Source organism: Gadus macrocephalus, chromosome 14 (assembly GCF_031168955.1).
Source record: "Gadus macrocephalus chromosome 14, ASM3116895v1".
Classification (NCBI taxonomy): Eukaryota; Metazoa; Chordata; class Actinopteri; order Gadiformes; family Gadidae; genus Gadus; species Gadus macrocephalus.
In genome coordinates, this window is record NC_082395.1 from 15,294,023 (window position 1) to 15,308,751 (window position 14,729).

General features: G+C 42.1%; 3 protein-coding genes and 1 long non-coding RNA gene across 8 annotated transcripts in view; 2 read left to right on the top strand and 2 right to left on the bottom strand.

Annotated features, from left to right (window-relative positions):
- The window catches only part of LOC132471542 (A disintegrin and metalloproteinase with thrombospondin motifs 7), a 92,422-nt gene extending 90,221 nt beyond the window's left edge, over window positions 1–2,201 (bottom strand). The window contains exon 1 of the mRNA XM_060070647.1: window positions 1,332–2,201. Coding sequence (XP_059926630.1) covers window positions 1,332–1,440 — 109 coding nt within the window. The 5' untranslated portion in view covers window positions 1,441–2,201. The remainder of the gene's footprint in view (window positions 1–1,331) is intronic.
- A 156-nt stretch (window positions 2,202–2,357) lies between these two features.
- LOC132471545 (relaxin-3 receptor 1-like) lies at window positions 2,358–5,751 on the top strand. Its single transcript, XM_060070657.1, has one exon. It carries the CDS (start codon window positions 2,607–2,609, stop codon window positions 3,756–3,758), a length of 1,152 nt encoding a protein of 383 aa, XP_059926640.1. The 5' UTR covers window positions 2,358–2,606; the 3' UTR covers window positions 3,759–5,751.
- A 636-nt stretch (window positions 5,752–6,387) lies between these two features.
- itga11a (integrin, alpha 11a) overlaps window positions 6,388–14,729 on the bottom strand; it is a 49,206-nt gene continuing 40,864 nt past the window's right edge. Inside the window, exons 22-30 of one of the 5 annotated variants that reach the window (XM_060070968.1) lie at window positions 12,342–12,418; window positions 11,784–11,867; window positions 11,406–11,496; window positions 11,198–11,311; window positions 10,657–10,740; window positions 10,356–10,469; window positions 9,880–9,975; window positions 8,414–8,527; window positions 6,388–7,966 (exon numbers count right to left, since the gene is read on the bottom strand). In XM_060070968.1, coding sequence (XP_059926951.1) covers window positions 7,904–7,966; window positions 8,414–8,527; window positions 9,880–9,975; window positions 10,356–10,469; window positions 10,657–10,740; window positions 11,198–11,311; window positions 11,406–11,496; window positions 11,784–11,867; window positions 12,342–12,418 — 837 coding nt within the window. In that variant the 3' untranslated portion in view covers window positions 6,388–7,903. Of the gene's footprint in view, window positions 7,982–8,413; window positions 8,528–9,879; window positions 9,976–10,355; window positions 10,470–10,656; window positions 10,741–11,197; window positions 11,312–11,405; window positions 11,497–11,783; window positions 11,868–12,341; window positions 12,419–14,729 lie in introns of those variants that run through there. The other 4 variants (XM_060070967.1, XM_060070966.1, XR_009528907.1 and 1 more) reach the window with 4 other exon arrangements.
- Window positions 8,953–10,260, top strand: LOC132471734 (uncharacterized). The gene is made up of 2 exons (XR_009528910.1): window positions 8,953–9,285; window positions 9,907–10,260. It is a non-coding gene; the product is annotated as an uncharacterized LOC132471734 (long non-coding RNA).

Below are 14,729 nucleotides of genomic sequence, written 5' to 3' on the forward strand. Positions count from 1 at the left end.
AAAAAATGATTTAAATTAAATCAGTTTAAAATGTAAATGTAAGTGCAATGCTACGTATTGAAAAGAGAATGGCGATGAAATGGCTAACGGAAGAGATGGAGTTCAGTGAATAGTATAATGTCAAGACTTAGCTATTTTAAACAAGGGCAAGTGCTTGGTATTGGCCCCAGTGGAGGCATCCACACAGCCCAAGTTTGGGCTTCAGTGAAGGTAGCCACACTTTTCCCAGTGATGCTCTTTCGTCTCGATTTTTTTTTTTCTACAGAACACTTTTAATCGAACTGAACACACCATCTTATCAGCCCAATGCAGGTATGCCTGTGCTTGAATACTGAGACGTTCGAGTGGAGTTCATCGTTGAGTGAAAGAAGATAAGTAATTCACGAGCAAGGCATTTGTCTACACATTAAAGTGTTCTTTGTATGAGCATGACCTAGTTCTACTGGATAAATAGCAAATCCGAGCAAATTCCCTCCCACTTTTGACAAGACTCCCCTTTGTACATACAAATAGAAAACATAGAAAGTTTTTGTTATACTCTAAACAAGGAAAGCTAACTTTCATCCAACTACATGTTTCAGATAGAATAAATGCAATTCAAATATTGTACGCATTCATATCAATAAATGTAATATTTTAAATTGAATATTTTAAATCTCTCACATCATAATATTATATTTTTGTCTGCCATTTAGTCTGTCTGTTATCCGGAGAAAACATGTCATATTTCATGTGTTTTATGTCATATGCATTTTAGCCAAACAAATTTGGCTCCTTTCTATCTTGGTATCTTGCATCTTATGAATCCTGCCAGTTGTAATGAGAGTAATGGAGTTTAATGCAAGCAATAGATATTTGTGAAATTAAGTTAATTATACAAACAGTAATTTACAGATATAAATAAATAAATAAATAAATAAATAAATAAAGAGAGAGAGAGAGAGAGAGAGAGAGAGAGAGAGAGAGAGAGAGAGAGAGAGAGAGAGAGAGAGAGAGAGAGAGAGAGAGAGAGAGAGAGAGAGAGAGAGAGAGAGAGAGAGAGAGAGAGAGAGAGAGAGAGAGAGAGAGAGAGACTTCGTTTCACTTCTTGAAACAAAGAGCTGGCGAAGTGCCCATAGTGTAAGCGTAGCTTCAATTCTATATTGAGTCTAACCCACTTGGCAAAGAAAGTGTAAAACCAGCTTGGAATAGTTTGAGTGCAGATGTGCAGACTGTGTGCATCTGCTTCTCCGCTCCGCCCTGACATTGTCATCCATGTATGTAGGCCTATAGTATAGTGTCCATTCATGTTTGCAAATTAGACTTTATTGACTAAGGACGGTCTGGTTTACCTGATTTGTGGATCTTGGTGTTTTCCACGACAGAAAGAAGACCAAGTGCGACAAAAAGGTGAATGAGAGAAAAAACTAGTCCAAGCCCGGTGTTCAAGTAGATAGTCATGTCGAACCGTCAGCTACATCTGAACAACATCACATTACGACCAAGCGTGCCTTAACTGAACTATGAATTATTTTTGGTTGCGTATTGCTACGGTTCACAAATAGGCTACACGGGTCTATCAGATGTCTTCGTTTTCGAGGGTAGTCCATATCCGTCCATGGAGATGGTTTGTTATTTTTCGTTGTCTCGCTTTGATTTCATGCAGTTGTAGCCTACCATTTCACATCCCCCCCTCCATCAGTCTCCTCCCGACAGACTGACAGCTATAAACTTTCCTTTGCAAACAAAAGTTTGCAGAAGAAGAGCCACCCCCACCGAGGGGAGGGAGGGAGGGAGCGAGGACCTAGGACACCAGGACGTCTCTCGGGGCCACGCAGTTTAAAGCGGTATGATACTCAACACAAAGAGAATCAGTGCGGGCTTCTTATCATACGATTGTATGGCCACGTAGGCTCATACAAGGTTTTCATGAGACACAGTTTTTCGGGCGTGTCAAAAGGATGTAGGCATACTAGCAGTTAAACGGTTTTACATTCAGGAACGGGATGATTTAAATGGAACCCAGTGGACTTCTGTTCCTGCTGGCAAAGTCAGAGGGATTCGATAAACAAGTTCTAATGGGCATGGACTCAGTTCTCCATATGAAACTGCTGCCCAATCTTATTACCCCCTCTAGTGGAAGGATAGGATGGCGGCTGCCCAGCTGTTTGAGAATTAGATCTCATTGATTAAGGTCAAAACAGGCCTGCGTAAATCGTTAATACAAATATAGCCTACCGTAGGCCTATATGCAAACTTCCATCAATATTTCAATATATCAACATGGGGAGAAATAACAAAGAGACTAGGAAACATGTATTGTTATTACAGTTAATTTATATTAAATCACATTTTGTTCTCCTCTGTGATGCAACAACTTACGTCTCACAGCACCAACACCAATCCAGACCGTGCAACCACGTCACAGGCGCGCACCTGTATAAATCCAGACTGTCACAGAGACGCACCATGCAGACGAAGTGAAGTGGCAAGATGCCCCAACGCAGCTTATTCCTTTAACAGGATCACATTAATTAGATCTTTCATAAATAAGCGGACCATGTTGACATGCCATTAGGAGACGCCAAGAGTCAAGGTGCCGGCAACAATTTGCTCTATCTTAGGAGATGGACGACGTGCTTAACCAAAGTAGAACAATGAACAGAACTTCACCCGGAGGTGATCCATTCGAGGACATTGATATGACTGCCGACGGGAGCCCTATCCTCCGGATCGTCATCTCCATCGTGTATTCTGTGGTTTGCGCGGTGGGTTTAGTCGGGAACCTGTTGGTCTTCTTCCTGATGAGGTTAAGACAAGGTCGGAAGAAGTCCAGTATAAATTGTTTCGTTATTAATTTGGCGGTGACTGACTTCCAGTTCGTGCTTACTCTGCCTTTCTGGGCAGTGGACACCGCGCTGGACTTCAGCTGGCCGTTTGGCGACGCCATGTGCAGAATCATCCTCACGGTCACCGTCATGAACATGTACGCTAGCGTCTTTTTTCTAACGGCCATGAGTGTGACCAGGTACTGGTCTGTCGCCTCAGCCCTGAAAAACCGAAGCTGCCGGGCGTCTGGATCCGCCAAATGGGTGTGCGCCGTGCTTTGGGTATCCGCCACAGTGGCCACGGCGCCCACAACCATTTTCTCCACCGTGACAGTCGTAGCAGGGGAAAAATTATGTCTTCTCAGGTTTCCAGAAGGACATGACTGGCTGGCGCTCTACCACATTCAGAAGATCCTGGTCGCGTTCATCATCCCGATGCTCGTGGTCACGGTGAGCTATTTAATGCTTTTACGCTTCATCCGTCAGAAAACCATGCGCAACAACAACCCAAAACGAAGGTCTAGAGTCACAAGATCTGTCACGATAGTGGTTTTATCTTTCTTTCTTTGCTGGATGCCCAACCACGCCATCACACTTTGGGGGGTGCTGGTGAAATTTAACGCTGTCAACTGGGATAAGTCCTACTACATGGTGCACACCTACGTTTTCCCGGTCACCGTCTGCCTGGCGCATGCGAACAGCTGTCTGAATCCAGTACTATATTGCCTCATCCGACCCGAGTTTCGGAAGATTTTACGGAATCTATTCTGGAAACTCCAAACTCCGTCCATAAAGAAAGAATGCGCATTACGCACGCTGTCAGGGAAGTTCCGCGCGCCGTACGAGGAAACCCACGAAGTTATTCCGCTGCAAACCACGGACAACGGACAGTTCCAACTGTCCATCCTAGACAGAAAAGGGTTATCCTGCTCGATCTCGTCCAACACTTGAAATGTGTCTACTGGAAAAAGACTTGCGAGTTGTTTGTGAACGGGATGAAGGACTTTTTAAGTGGTGTGTTCACTTTTGTTTAAATATACCAGGTTGCATAGGCATACGTTTGAATTATTAGAAGAAAATTATCCTTCCAACATCAAATAGCTGATTTGAAATGTCAACAGTCTACACGTCATTGTCTACACTGTGGACTTCAAAATGTACGCAAAAAATTAACACACAATAGGCTACTTGACACATAAAGACACCAAAAGTGTAAAATACACATTCATTTATCAAGATTATGTCTGAGGACAAGACCAACAGGCATTTGATTTATGTCCGTCTTAAATGGCACCCACCTACTTTACTACCAATTGTGATGTTGATAAGCCAATTCAAGCCATTTCACTATACCTTCTAGCGACACAGACTAGAGGGTAGATGAAATGTGAAATGGCTCAAATAAGGGTCCTTAAGGTTTGGACCTCGATACTGTTAACATAATATGGGCCTCTACATATTATCTGGTAATATCTTTGTACATGTGGTGATATTTGGATTATTATAGCACGCAAGCTTATACATTTTTATAATTAATTTCAAATAAGATCAATGCAGCTCCAATCCAATTCATCAATGCATGGAGAACCCTGATTAGTGTAGGTGGTGGTGGGGGAGGAAAGAACTGTGGCAGCGTACACATTGTATACCACTGGATGACATGAAACACAGTGAGGATCTAAACCTCTGCCAACCGCCAAACGTCTACATTAAGCTTCTCCTGTACAAAAAAATCAGCCTGTGCCATAAATAATGACTGTTGGGTGCCTCCATTGAAATTGATTTGACTATTTTACTCTCTGATCATTCTGATCATATGATTACATAATTGTATTTTGAAAAAAACTTTCCAAAGCAAATATACAGTAAACAAATTCCCAAAATAGCCTGGATCCCTGCTCTATCCCCCTCCATTCAGCCCCACCTGGTGTAATCCAATTTGGGCCAAGGACTCAATCTATACGAAACAGACCATTCCCCTGCATATAAAAATATATGTGACTGAAGAAATGCTGTTGTTTTTTGTGTTGTATTTCTGTTTTGTAAAACAATTTGAACGATTTTGACAAGCAAATAAAATATAAGTATATATGTAATCTGTAATGTGTGCGGTGATGTGTGTGTGTATGTGCATGTGTGCGTGTGTGCTGGTTGTTTCTTTATTAAACCTTCACAGGGAAAAGGCTGTGTGTGTGTTTTTGAAATACTTTACTAGGTCCTTCACGACCCAACCTTCCAGCTTTACTTATTTTCACACAGCATCCAAGATAATGGACCTCCCCACCCCCAGCCTGTCAGAAGCAAATGAACTTGCTATCGCACATATTGCACGTGTGGTAGTCAGCAGCCCTGAACACTCTCTTAACCAATTCTTCAAATGACTACCATCTGGACGCAGAAATAGGGTACTAGACTGGAAAAAAAAGCCCATTTTAAAATAAGTTTTGTCCCCTCAGCCCTCATAGCACTGAACAATGAAATTTTTTTCGATTTTTCATCACTGTATATTGTCCATGTCATGTTTATTTCTGACATGTTTTTCTGTGGTATATGTGGGAAGAGGGTTTATCTGTTATCTGTTTTTTTATTTTTTTATTTATCTGTGTGCTACTGTACTCTTTTTAAATGTATGCTGCCCTGACACCAACTTGACTTGACTGTGTGAAAACAAGTATCCCTTCTCTTGAGTATACCGGGCTTGCCATATATGAAACATATTGGCACACAAACCTTTCATTCAACATTGGTAGAATAATATACTCCAAAAATATGCTCTAAAATGTCATGAATTCTGATTAAAAATAAATTGGTAACACTTTATAATAAGGTGCCATAATAAATTGCAAACTGTTCATTAACTAATCCTTTGTTATTTGGCACAAGTTAATAATACTTTCATTAATTAAATATAAGTTGTTGCATAACCCTAACCCAACCCTAACACATGACCCTAACCCTAACACACAACCAAATAGATATTTTAGTAACAATTAACAAATATTAAAGGCACCCAGTGCAACTTTCGAAGCTTAAAAATAAACATTCAATTTCTAGTCTTTTTTACACGTAGTAAGTTTCAATAACTCCATACCATTACATACCGACATTCAAGCAGCAAAGATGAGACGTCGTTGTGTGGTGAGAACTGATACAAAATCGATAACAACAACAACAACAATGCCGCCATTTTCTTTATTTTTTGTAACCTACAATAAATAAAGCAGGCTTCCAGTCAATGGAAAAATGGCTTCTCCCCACCGGCGATTGTTGTTGTTTACGATTTTCTATCAGTTCTCACCACACGACGACGTCTCATCTTTGCTCCTTGAATGTCGATATGTAATGGTATGGAGTTATTGAAACTTACTACGTGTAAAAAAGACTAGAAATTGAATGTTTATTTTTCATTGAATGTTTACATAAAGTTGCACTGGGTGCCTTTAAAGGGTTAGGTAATGACTAGTTTGCTTTTTATTATGGCACCTTATTATAAAGTGTTACCAATAAATTTGTATTCATAATAGGTGATTAATATTAAGTTTCTCAGTTGATTACACAAGTCAATAACTGCTCAAGAAGCCTGATTTGATTGGACAGCTTTATTTTTATTCAGCAGTTATTTCTAACAATACATATATGCAGAACATAAACATAAATATAAACATTTGGCAAATAAAACTTTATTTCATGAGTCTCATTATCTTAACAATGTTGTGTTTATACACACACCCTTCCCCTTCAAACTCTTGGCACTTCAAACAGTTGTTGAAATGATTCTACTTTACATTCTATGGCAACAGCAAACCAAATAGAATCCCAGACCAGATCGACTTCCCACCCAAAGACATTAGAGCACATTAAAGGCTCTATTCTCTAGGTGTATTATCTCCCGTTTCCTGGTTCATCACAGAGGCCAATGACATTTTAATTGGGTGAAACCAGGATGTGGAGATCAGCAACATTACACAGCTATGCAGCATTAAGTCTACACAATGGTTGCAAAGTGATGCAACCTCTAGTTGGCACCTGGGCACTCATTCTATTTACTTCAATTGTTATTCATTCCCACATCTGTGGACTTTGTGGTAGACTTGACGCATGCACCTTTCGATGAAGGCTATTTGTTCCACTCTGAGACGTGTTGATTGACACCCGCTCCCTCAACCTGCTTGTGGTGGGAATACAATACTTAGAAAAAAACATTGTATGTGATAAAGTATAAAAGAACTTGACTATTTACAAAATTCAAGTTAATCTCTATATATTACATAAAAGTGCATCAGAAATGGAAAAAAGATAATTACACTGTGTGTTCCCAAGACAATATTTAAGGAAGGACGCAGGCCAGGAGAAAATGTTTTTCGCAAGATGTGATAGGCTGCAGACTGTTTATGCAAGATCTTCTCAAGCACACACGCCATAGGAATTATCTTACAAAGGCCTCTTTAAGATTGGACATTTAGATATCTTTCATAAATAATGAGGTGGCTTACCAGTTTAATGCCTCAAAAGCGCTTTTGAACTTCCAATTACGTGGCCAAATACAGTACAATGGCTTAACACTTTATGGTACCATTCGGGTGGCCCAACACCCTTGAGGTTCTCGCACGTATCCATAAAGACGGTGAATAAATACACATTTGTAAAATACAAAACAGGATTGGAAACTGAGCTTTCCGCAATGCAGCAGATTCTCAAGCTCCCAAAATCGACCAAACTCACCGACCAACCAAACTAATCCTGTACTCAGAGCTCCGGGTGCTGGCCACTTGATAACCAAAGAGCCCTGAAGCTCTACTGAGGGAGAAACATGGTGGCCGGCCACCCAGGCTCCAGGGACTAGACCCCACTAGGCAGTGTCACAGTGCAGAAACGCTGGGTAAACACGCCACAGTGCGTACTCATGGGTGTCTCAAGGCGGGGCTGATCGGCTCGGGACGGGTCCAGTGCATCTTGCCCATGCGGAGTCGCGTGCCCCTGTCCTGGGATCGTTGCGGGGGCCTGGAGGGGGAGGGGAGACTGTGGTCCCTGAGTTTTGGGTCCCCTGTGATAGGGGTGTCCTGCGGGGGTAAGAGGGGGAGGGAGGCTAGCGTACGCTATCGCTCTTCCGCCACCTTGCCGTTCACCGGGTGCTGGTCCTCGTCTTTCCTTTTCCGTCTCTGGAAGAAGCCCAGCTGGGCGGGAGAGATGGTTAGAGGACATCCATTACAATGACAATAACAGCCACGTTAGACACCATCTGCTGTTTGCCGTGGTGAAATGATCCATCATTGCGCTAGCAATAACACATTATGTCACTGTGATCCAAATTAATAAAACAAAACCAAGTCAATAAAGGCACACTACTAGCCAATAATATTGCGACTAGTTGATCCCTGTACAAAAGGGTACTGGATCTGATCCCCAGGCCACTTTGAGCGAGATGCCTAGCCCACTTACTGTTTCTTCAGTAAATCTGAAATCACTGTAAGTCGCATTGGATAAAACCATCTGCTTACTGACGAAATATTAATAGAATTGGATTGTGTCTGAGCAACGTTTACATTAGATTAATCCCATTTGGGATGAAGCATCATGGAGCCTGTGTTGTGTTACGTCATGTTTACCTTCCATAATGCAAGGCTGAGCAGGGCTAACAGTAGCAGGCCCCCCAAAGTGCTTCCTATGATGATCCAGATGGAGATTCTGTAATCTCCCTCCTTCCTGATCTCCAACACGATCTACAGGGGGAGACAGAGAGACAGAGCCACAGTTGGGAAACGCAACTGCAGCTATTCTGACCCCACCAGTCACTAGACGAGTATCACAGCAACCACACAATTATCAAATAACCAAGATATTGTGGGAATAGTAATTACTTCACAAGCTCATGAAAATAGGGAAAGATAAGATGGTTCTTTATTAATCCCATACAGGGACCCCAAGCAGTGGAAAGATAAAGAAAGATAGAGATAATGTCATGTCAATGTCATAGTTCAGTTAGTTATTTTTTAATGATAACGCACACTTAATAATATAATAATAAATGACTGGAGGGTTAAGAGTAAAACCCGACATGAGAGAATTCAGAGATTTTCTGTGGTCTAAATTACACCCGATTTAGGAAAATGTTCATTCCCACACAGATAGTAAAAAAAGCCAACGAAATCCACGAGGCAACGCACTTCAATTTTCCAATAGCAACTGAGCAATTTAGCAAACTGCTTACCCACAAAAAGCAGCGTGCCAGATATGGTTGTATAACACTGGCCAATAGATGGCAGCACACATTAGCATGTTGGCCCCATTCTGTGATGCACAAATGGAAAGCACTGCTGGTCCTTTCGGTCCCCCAGCACCACTCAGCCACGTAGGCTGCAGTAGCAACATGAGCACACAGGGATTCTGCTGATCACCCCTCAATGTAAAGCCTTACTATACCAGCCAGTAACCACAACCCCTGTGGTAGCGCTAAGAAATCTTCAGCAGAAACAATACGGTAAGACTTTATAATAAGGGTACATTCATTAACCATTAATTACCATTAGTTAATGCAGTAGTAAGCATTATTATATATCAGACAGTACTATTGGAGTTGTGGTTAGGGTTTACGTTTTTGTAGTTTAGTTATTTTAGGTTGAAGTTACTCTAGTTAGGGTTATGGTTAGCATTAGTGGGTTAGTTAACATGTTTTTTTTTAACATGAACACCATGAGCAAATTATTACTTGTTAATGCTTACTAGTGCATAAACTAATGTTTATGCAGTATTCTTCATGCAGAAGTGTAGTGATTGTTTTTTGATATATTGTACCCTGATTGTAACAACATGTTACCAATGTAAGTTTTATGTATATTCTAAAATAGACCTAATCAAAACTAAATCAAAGCCATAGCCCATAGCATAGGCTTTTTGATTGAACCAAGCTTTGTAGTGCAGTGATAAAACAGCAGCTAAGCGTCAAACACTTAACAGTCTCTCCATTGCCGTTTCCCAGAAAGGCTTGAATCAAAGCTGGTGTTCAAGTCTGAGCACCACCAGAATTGATTTGCTGCTGAGGTCGTATTTGTTGTTGTCGTTGTTGGTGACTCACATGTCTGAGTGGTCTGTCCTCATGTAGAAACAGCGGGCTGGTTGAGTCCAGCACAACGGATGCACTCGTCACAAGCTCCAGGATTTTGAACTGCAGCTGGAGGAGAAAACAACAAACCCAGCGAGAGAAAAATGTATTATCATTACATTAACAGATTGGATATAGCATAATTAGTGCTCTGGCATCTGTTTCTCCCGTAGGTCTCCCACGTGTACTTTCAGAATGTATCCCATAGGGGGCTATGTGGTGATCACGAATATTATCCTCAAGGCTTTTGCTTGGAAAAAAATAAATTCTAATATAGACAAGAAAACAGTGTAATGTATAATTTCCGTGCTACTTAAAGACAATAAACAATGACATCACGTCAACCTGCAAGCCTGTACGTAACACAATTACATCTCTCCCAATCTGGCAACCTTCAGGAGAGCGAGTAGGGAGACCTCAGAGCTCCGTCGCTCTGTGACCCTGCTCACCGCATGTAGCGTGTCTATCCGCAGCACCCCGGAGATCTTCACATCCACCTGTCGGCAGGTGTCCAAGTGGACGGTGCACTGGATGGGCAGAATCAGGGTGTTGGACTGGTTCTGTTGAAGCGTCGTGCACGTCATCCAAAGAGGAACAAGAACAAACAAGGAGGTATTCACGTTACATCATGAAACCATGTAGAGATGTGTGGTGATGATTATGTCAATGAGGAACAAGGTGGATCGAATTTAATATATAAATAATTATAATGAATATATTGAATAAATATTTAATATATGCTATATATACCAGACGTGTAAAGCGGGACAGGTCCTCCGGGGAGGCGCGGCTCTGGGCGACGTGCTGGGGGGGAACACACTGGGTCCCGTCTGTCTGGGGGGAGACATCACACACACACACACACACAGCCACCACCACGGTCTATGGTCAGCAAGCACGTCGCCAGCCTAACTAGGCCCTCACATCCAGCTCCACAGTGATAACAGAGAGGATCAGTGAGGTGCCGAATAACGCACGCTTTGGCTCGCTCTGCATGTTCAGAAACCACGGATCATAACAACCCCAATGTGATTATTATCGCAATTATGGGTTGCATATATATCCTTCTCAACTAGCCTGAGGCTTTCTTCCCCAGACACAAAGACAGAAAGACAAACATGACACATGACCTATAGAAGGACAGGAATTATAGGGTGATGTCCACAGAAGTAGATCAAGGTGTCTAAACAAAATGTGTGTGTCTGTGTCTAGAGTTCATGCAAGGTCCCTTAAAGAGTGAGACATTGAAGATGAGTGTTGACGTTGAACCAGCTCTAGCTACACCTCCTACCTGGTCAATGTAGAAGTCGGCAACACGTAGGAGCTGGTTTCCATTCTTGGTCATTTCCGGGATTTCGATGTTGAGCTGCAGATCTCTGACTGGGAAAAAGCCTAAGTTCTGGATCTGGTGAAAAAATAAGCAGTAGAATGTATTCAAACAGTGGCCATGAGTCGCAGCGCATTGAAATATACAGGTGGGGTGAGGAGTCGGAGCTCACCTGGAAAGTGAAGTTGAATGGCGGACCAACAACTCCAGGCTCCTCGAGAGACAGGTCTGACTTGATGTCATAGCGCCTCGGATAAGAATCCCTTCCGGAGAATGAGAGAGAGATACAGGGCGAGGGAGATAGCAAGAGGGAAACATAATAGAGGCTTCACTTTCATGGCATTAGGTATTTAGTGTCCTGTTGTAAGTGCACATTATACAAATCATTAGTGCGGAGCCCTGAATGCTGGATCTAAATGTACATGCTGTCAACTCCCATGAACAGTAGAAGCTGATAACTCCGTAACAGACACCACTAAAGGCTTCTCTCAAGAGTAGAAAGTAGAGCAAAGGGAAATGTACAGGAAGAAAATATATGCAAAAGACACACCTGGTGAACAGAAGGTCTGTCTGGTATTTCAGCGAGTAATGAATGTCATTGAGGTTGTCAGACAAGCTCATCTCCTCTCCATCACTGTGAAACAAAAACAGAGACATTTGATATTGAATACAGTTATTTAAAGATGTGGAAAGCATCTGAGATAAGTAAATTGTTGGACTTATGCCATTGTTTCTCCTAAAGGGGATTAATAAAGTTGTATCGTATCGTTTATATAATCTGAAATACCTTATTGAAGTACATGTCTGAATTGTTTCTTGCATCAAAGCAACAGCATTTGCGACATCATGAAAAATACAAAAAAGACTAGTTTCGACAGGCAAAGCGAGTAACCATGAATAACAAACAATTATCCTTATCCTCTGCTACAATTTCCATACTGAGTATTGCTTTTCAATTAATGGACTAGAACTCTTGACAAAATCAGGAAACGAAAAACGGTTTCCAATATTTTGGGTAAAATTGTAACATCAACTAAGATATATACGGCCATGTATACGGCCTATACACATCTGTGTTTAAATGTTAACTTGTTTAAAGCAACCATACCTGGAGGCCTGGAGGCTGATTCTCACATGATCCAGGAAGATGGAGCGACTGAACTCAAACTCCAGTCGAAATGTCACCTAAACAGAGGAACCAAAGTGGTGGTCACTTTATGGTTTTGTCTTTTTGATGTAAGCCCGCCTTTTTGTTAAGTACACAAATTGAATGGCACCCGGTTTGGGGGAATAGCCGGATGTATTTCAAGAAGTCCAGGGACTTTAACAAATGTTTTATGGAGGAGATAATGACTTCCAACAAAGTAATATCAGTCGTCTAGCCAATATGGTCAAGAAGGCCACAAGGTCAACTTTAAGTCTTGGCAGGGCCACTGTATCTGCTATAACACCAAAGAAAGCTTGTGGTGCCCTTTTCATTTTGGATGAAAAGGGCACCCGAAGTATCCCCGATAAGGTATCAAAGATAGTGGACCAGTAGCTGTGAAAACATATGAATCAAAGAGGCCGGACCTTATCGACCCCTGCCACAAACGGGTTAGATATCAGGATACATTTAATAAAGTCTGACTTTTGTCTAGTGAGTTTGGTGTGAATCCAGCAATACTATGTACTGTTGTACTAAAAACCCACCATTGAAAGAAATTGCTTAATTTAGGCAAATGATGTAGCCTTTGATACAAATTTCCATGCTAATTAAAGTCACCAGTATCCGTAGCATACTGGTGAAGGAGTTGGACTGGTAACTGGAGGGTGGCTAGTTCGAATCCTGAAAAAAATCCACGGATGAGGTGCCCTTGAGCAAGGCATCTGAAACCCCCACCTGCTCCCCGGGCGCTGCACCGCGGCAGCCCACTGCTCCGGTAGTGCCGGTGTGCCCCCATGTGTGTGGACCTCTGTGTGTGAATGTGTTTCACCGGCTACCCGGATGGGTCAAAAGCAGAGAAAGAATTTCCCCCTAAAAAGGGATGAATAAAGGACTTAACTTAACTTAACTAACCCAAGACAAAGGATTAGATCAAATCTCAGGGGAGGACCTTGTGCAGGGGATGACCCGCGAGAACCAAGTAGGTAGAACAGACAAGAGCCGAAGAAACAGATAGATGAATGCAGAACTAAGGTGCATTTGAACAAATGGAGTGGAGGGAATTGTTTAAAATCCCCCAAGCGCCGTTACTGTAATGGATTCCTAATGGAGGCCATCTGGCCCCAGAACCACAACTAACAAGGTTAACTGTGGCTTCCATTTGGAATTAAGACTCCTGTGGCATCAAGCATATCATCCACACCACACACACTGTACGCCATGCTCTATTCACATTTTTCCCCATTATCACACATTCACTCATACGCACATAGTACACAGTAGCAAACAAGAACACCTGTGTGTACAACAGCATTGACAAACGCATGTGTTTAAGAATGTGGGCAGAAACTAGTTTGAATGGGTTTATAGAGGAAAATAGCAGAACAGGGCTCTTTTTTCATCCTCAACATTTGGGACATAGCACAGGGATGGGCAGTCTACATTATCCTTAAAAAATCTATATATAATATTAAAAATCGATTAATTGAAATAAGGGATGTGGTTTGAACAGTATTTTGTTGGTGGGGTACCCTAGTATGTCATTCTAGGCATTAGAAGGCTCTGTAAACCTCTTCATTATAAAAGCCAACAGAAAGATGACATTAATTTGTATGCTTTTGTCGGTATAAACTAACTGTCCTCTTTGGCCAGAGATCCTGTTTTTTCCTGCAAGCACAACAATAATGGCCCATTTGGCAGCTGCAGTTGACTTGCCGTGCTGACTTGCTGTATTCTAAAATACTCAACCTTCAAATTTTGTATACCTATATAGTATTAAGAGCTTTGGTTCCTATAGTGAGTGATGAACTATGGCCCCCGAAGGCTTGAAGGGGGACTCAAGCCCACTATAAGCTGATATTGGCCACTTTGTAGTCAAGGAGACAATTGCCATTTGCAGTGAGAAGCTGGACCGTTCTATCACCCTCGCCTTCAATCGCCCCCCACTTCCTCTCAAAGCTCTCTCTTCTCCACCATGTCATCATTACGGCAGAGCCGTTGTGTCTGAGCATGGACAAGGCGCCCTCCAAGTGCCTTGACCTTCGCTATAGTGCGACGCATCACAAGGACACTGCAGAGAGCCTTAACACTGTTGTTGCCACAAGCTTACTGCATAACCAACAAATGGATGTATGTGCGATGCCACTGATGGTGGTCCAATGACAGAAGGATAGGCGATGACATCACCAAACTAAAGGTAATGAGCTCTAATGAACCAGATCGAATGGGTTGTTTCCATGTGGTTCTGAGTTAACCACGTTGGTCTGAAGTGCTGAAGCCTGTGGACTTTAGGAAGCTGTGGTCTACTTTAGTGCAATCTCGGATCCAGCAGTGCTACTTTAGCAGAATTTC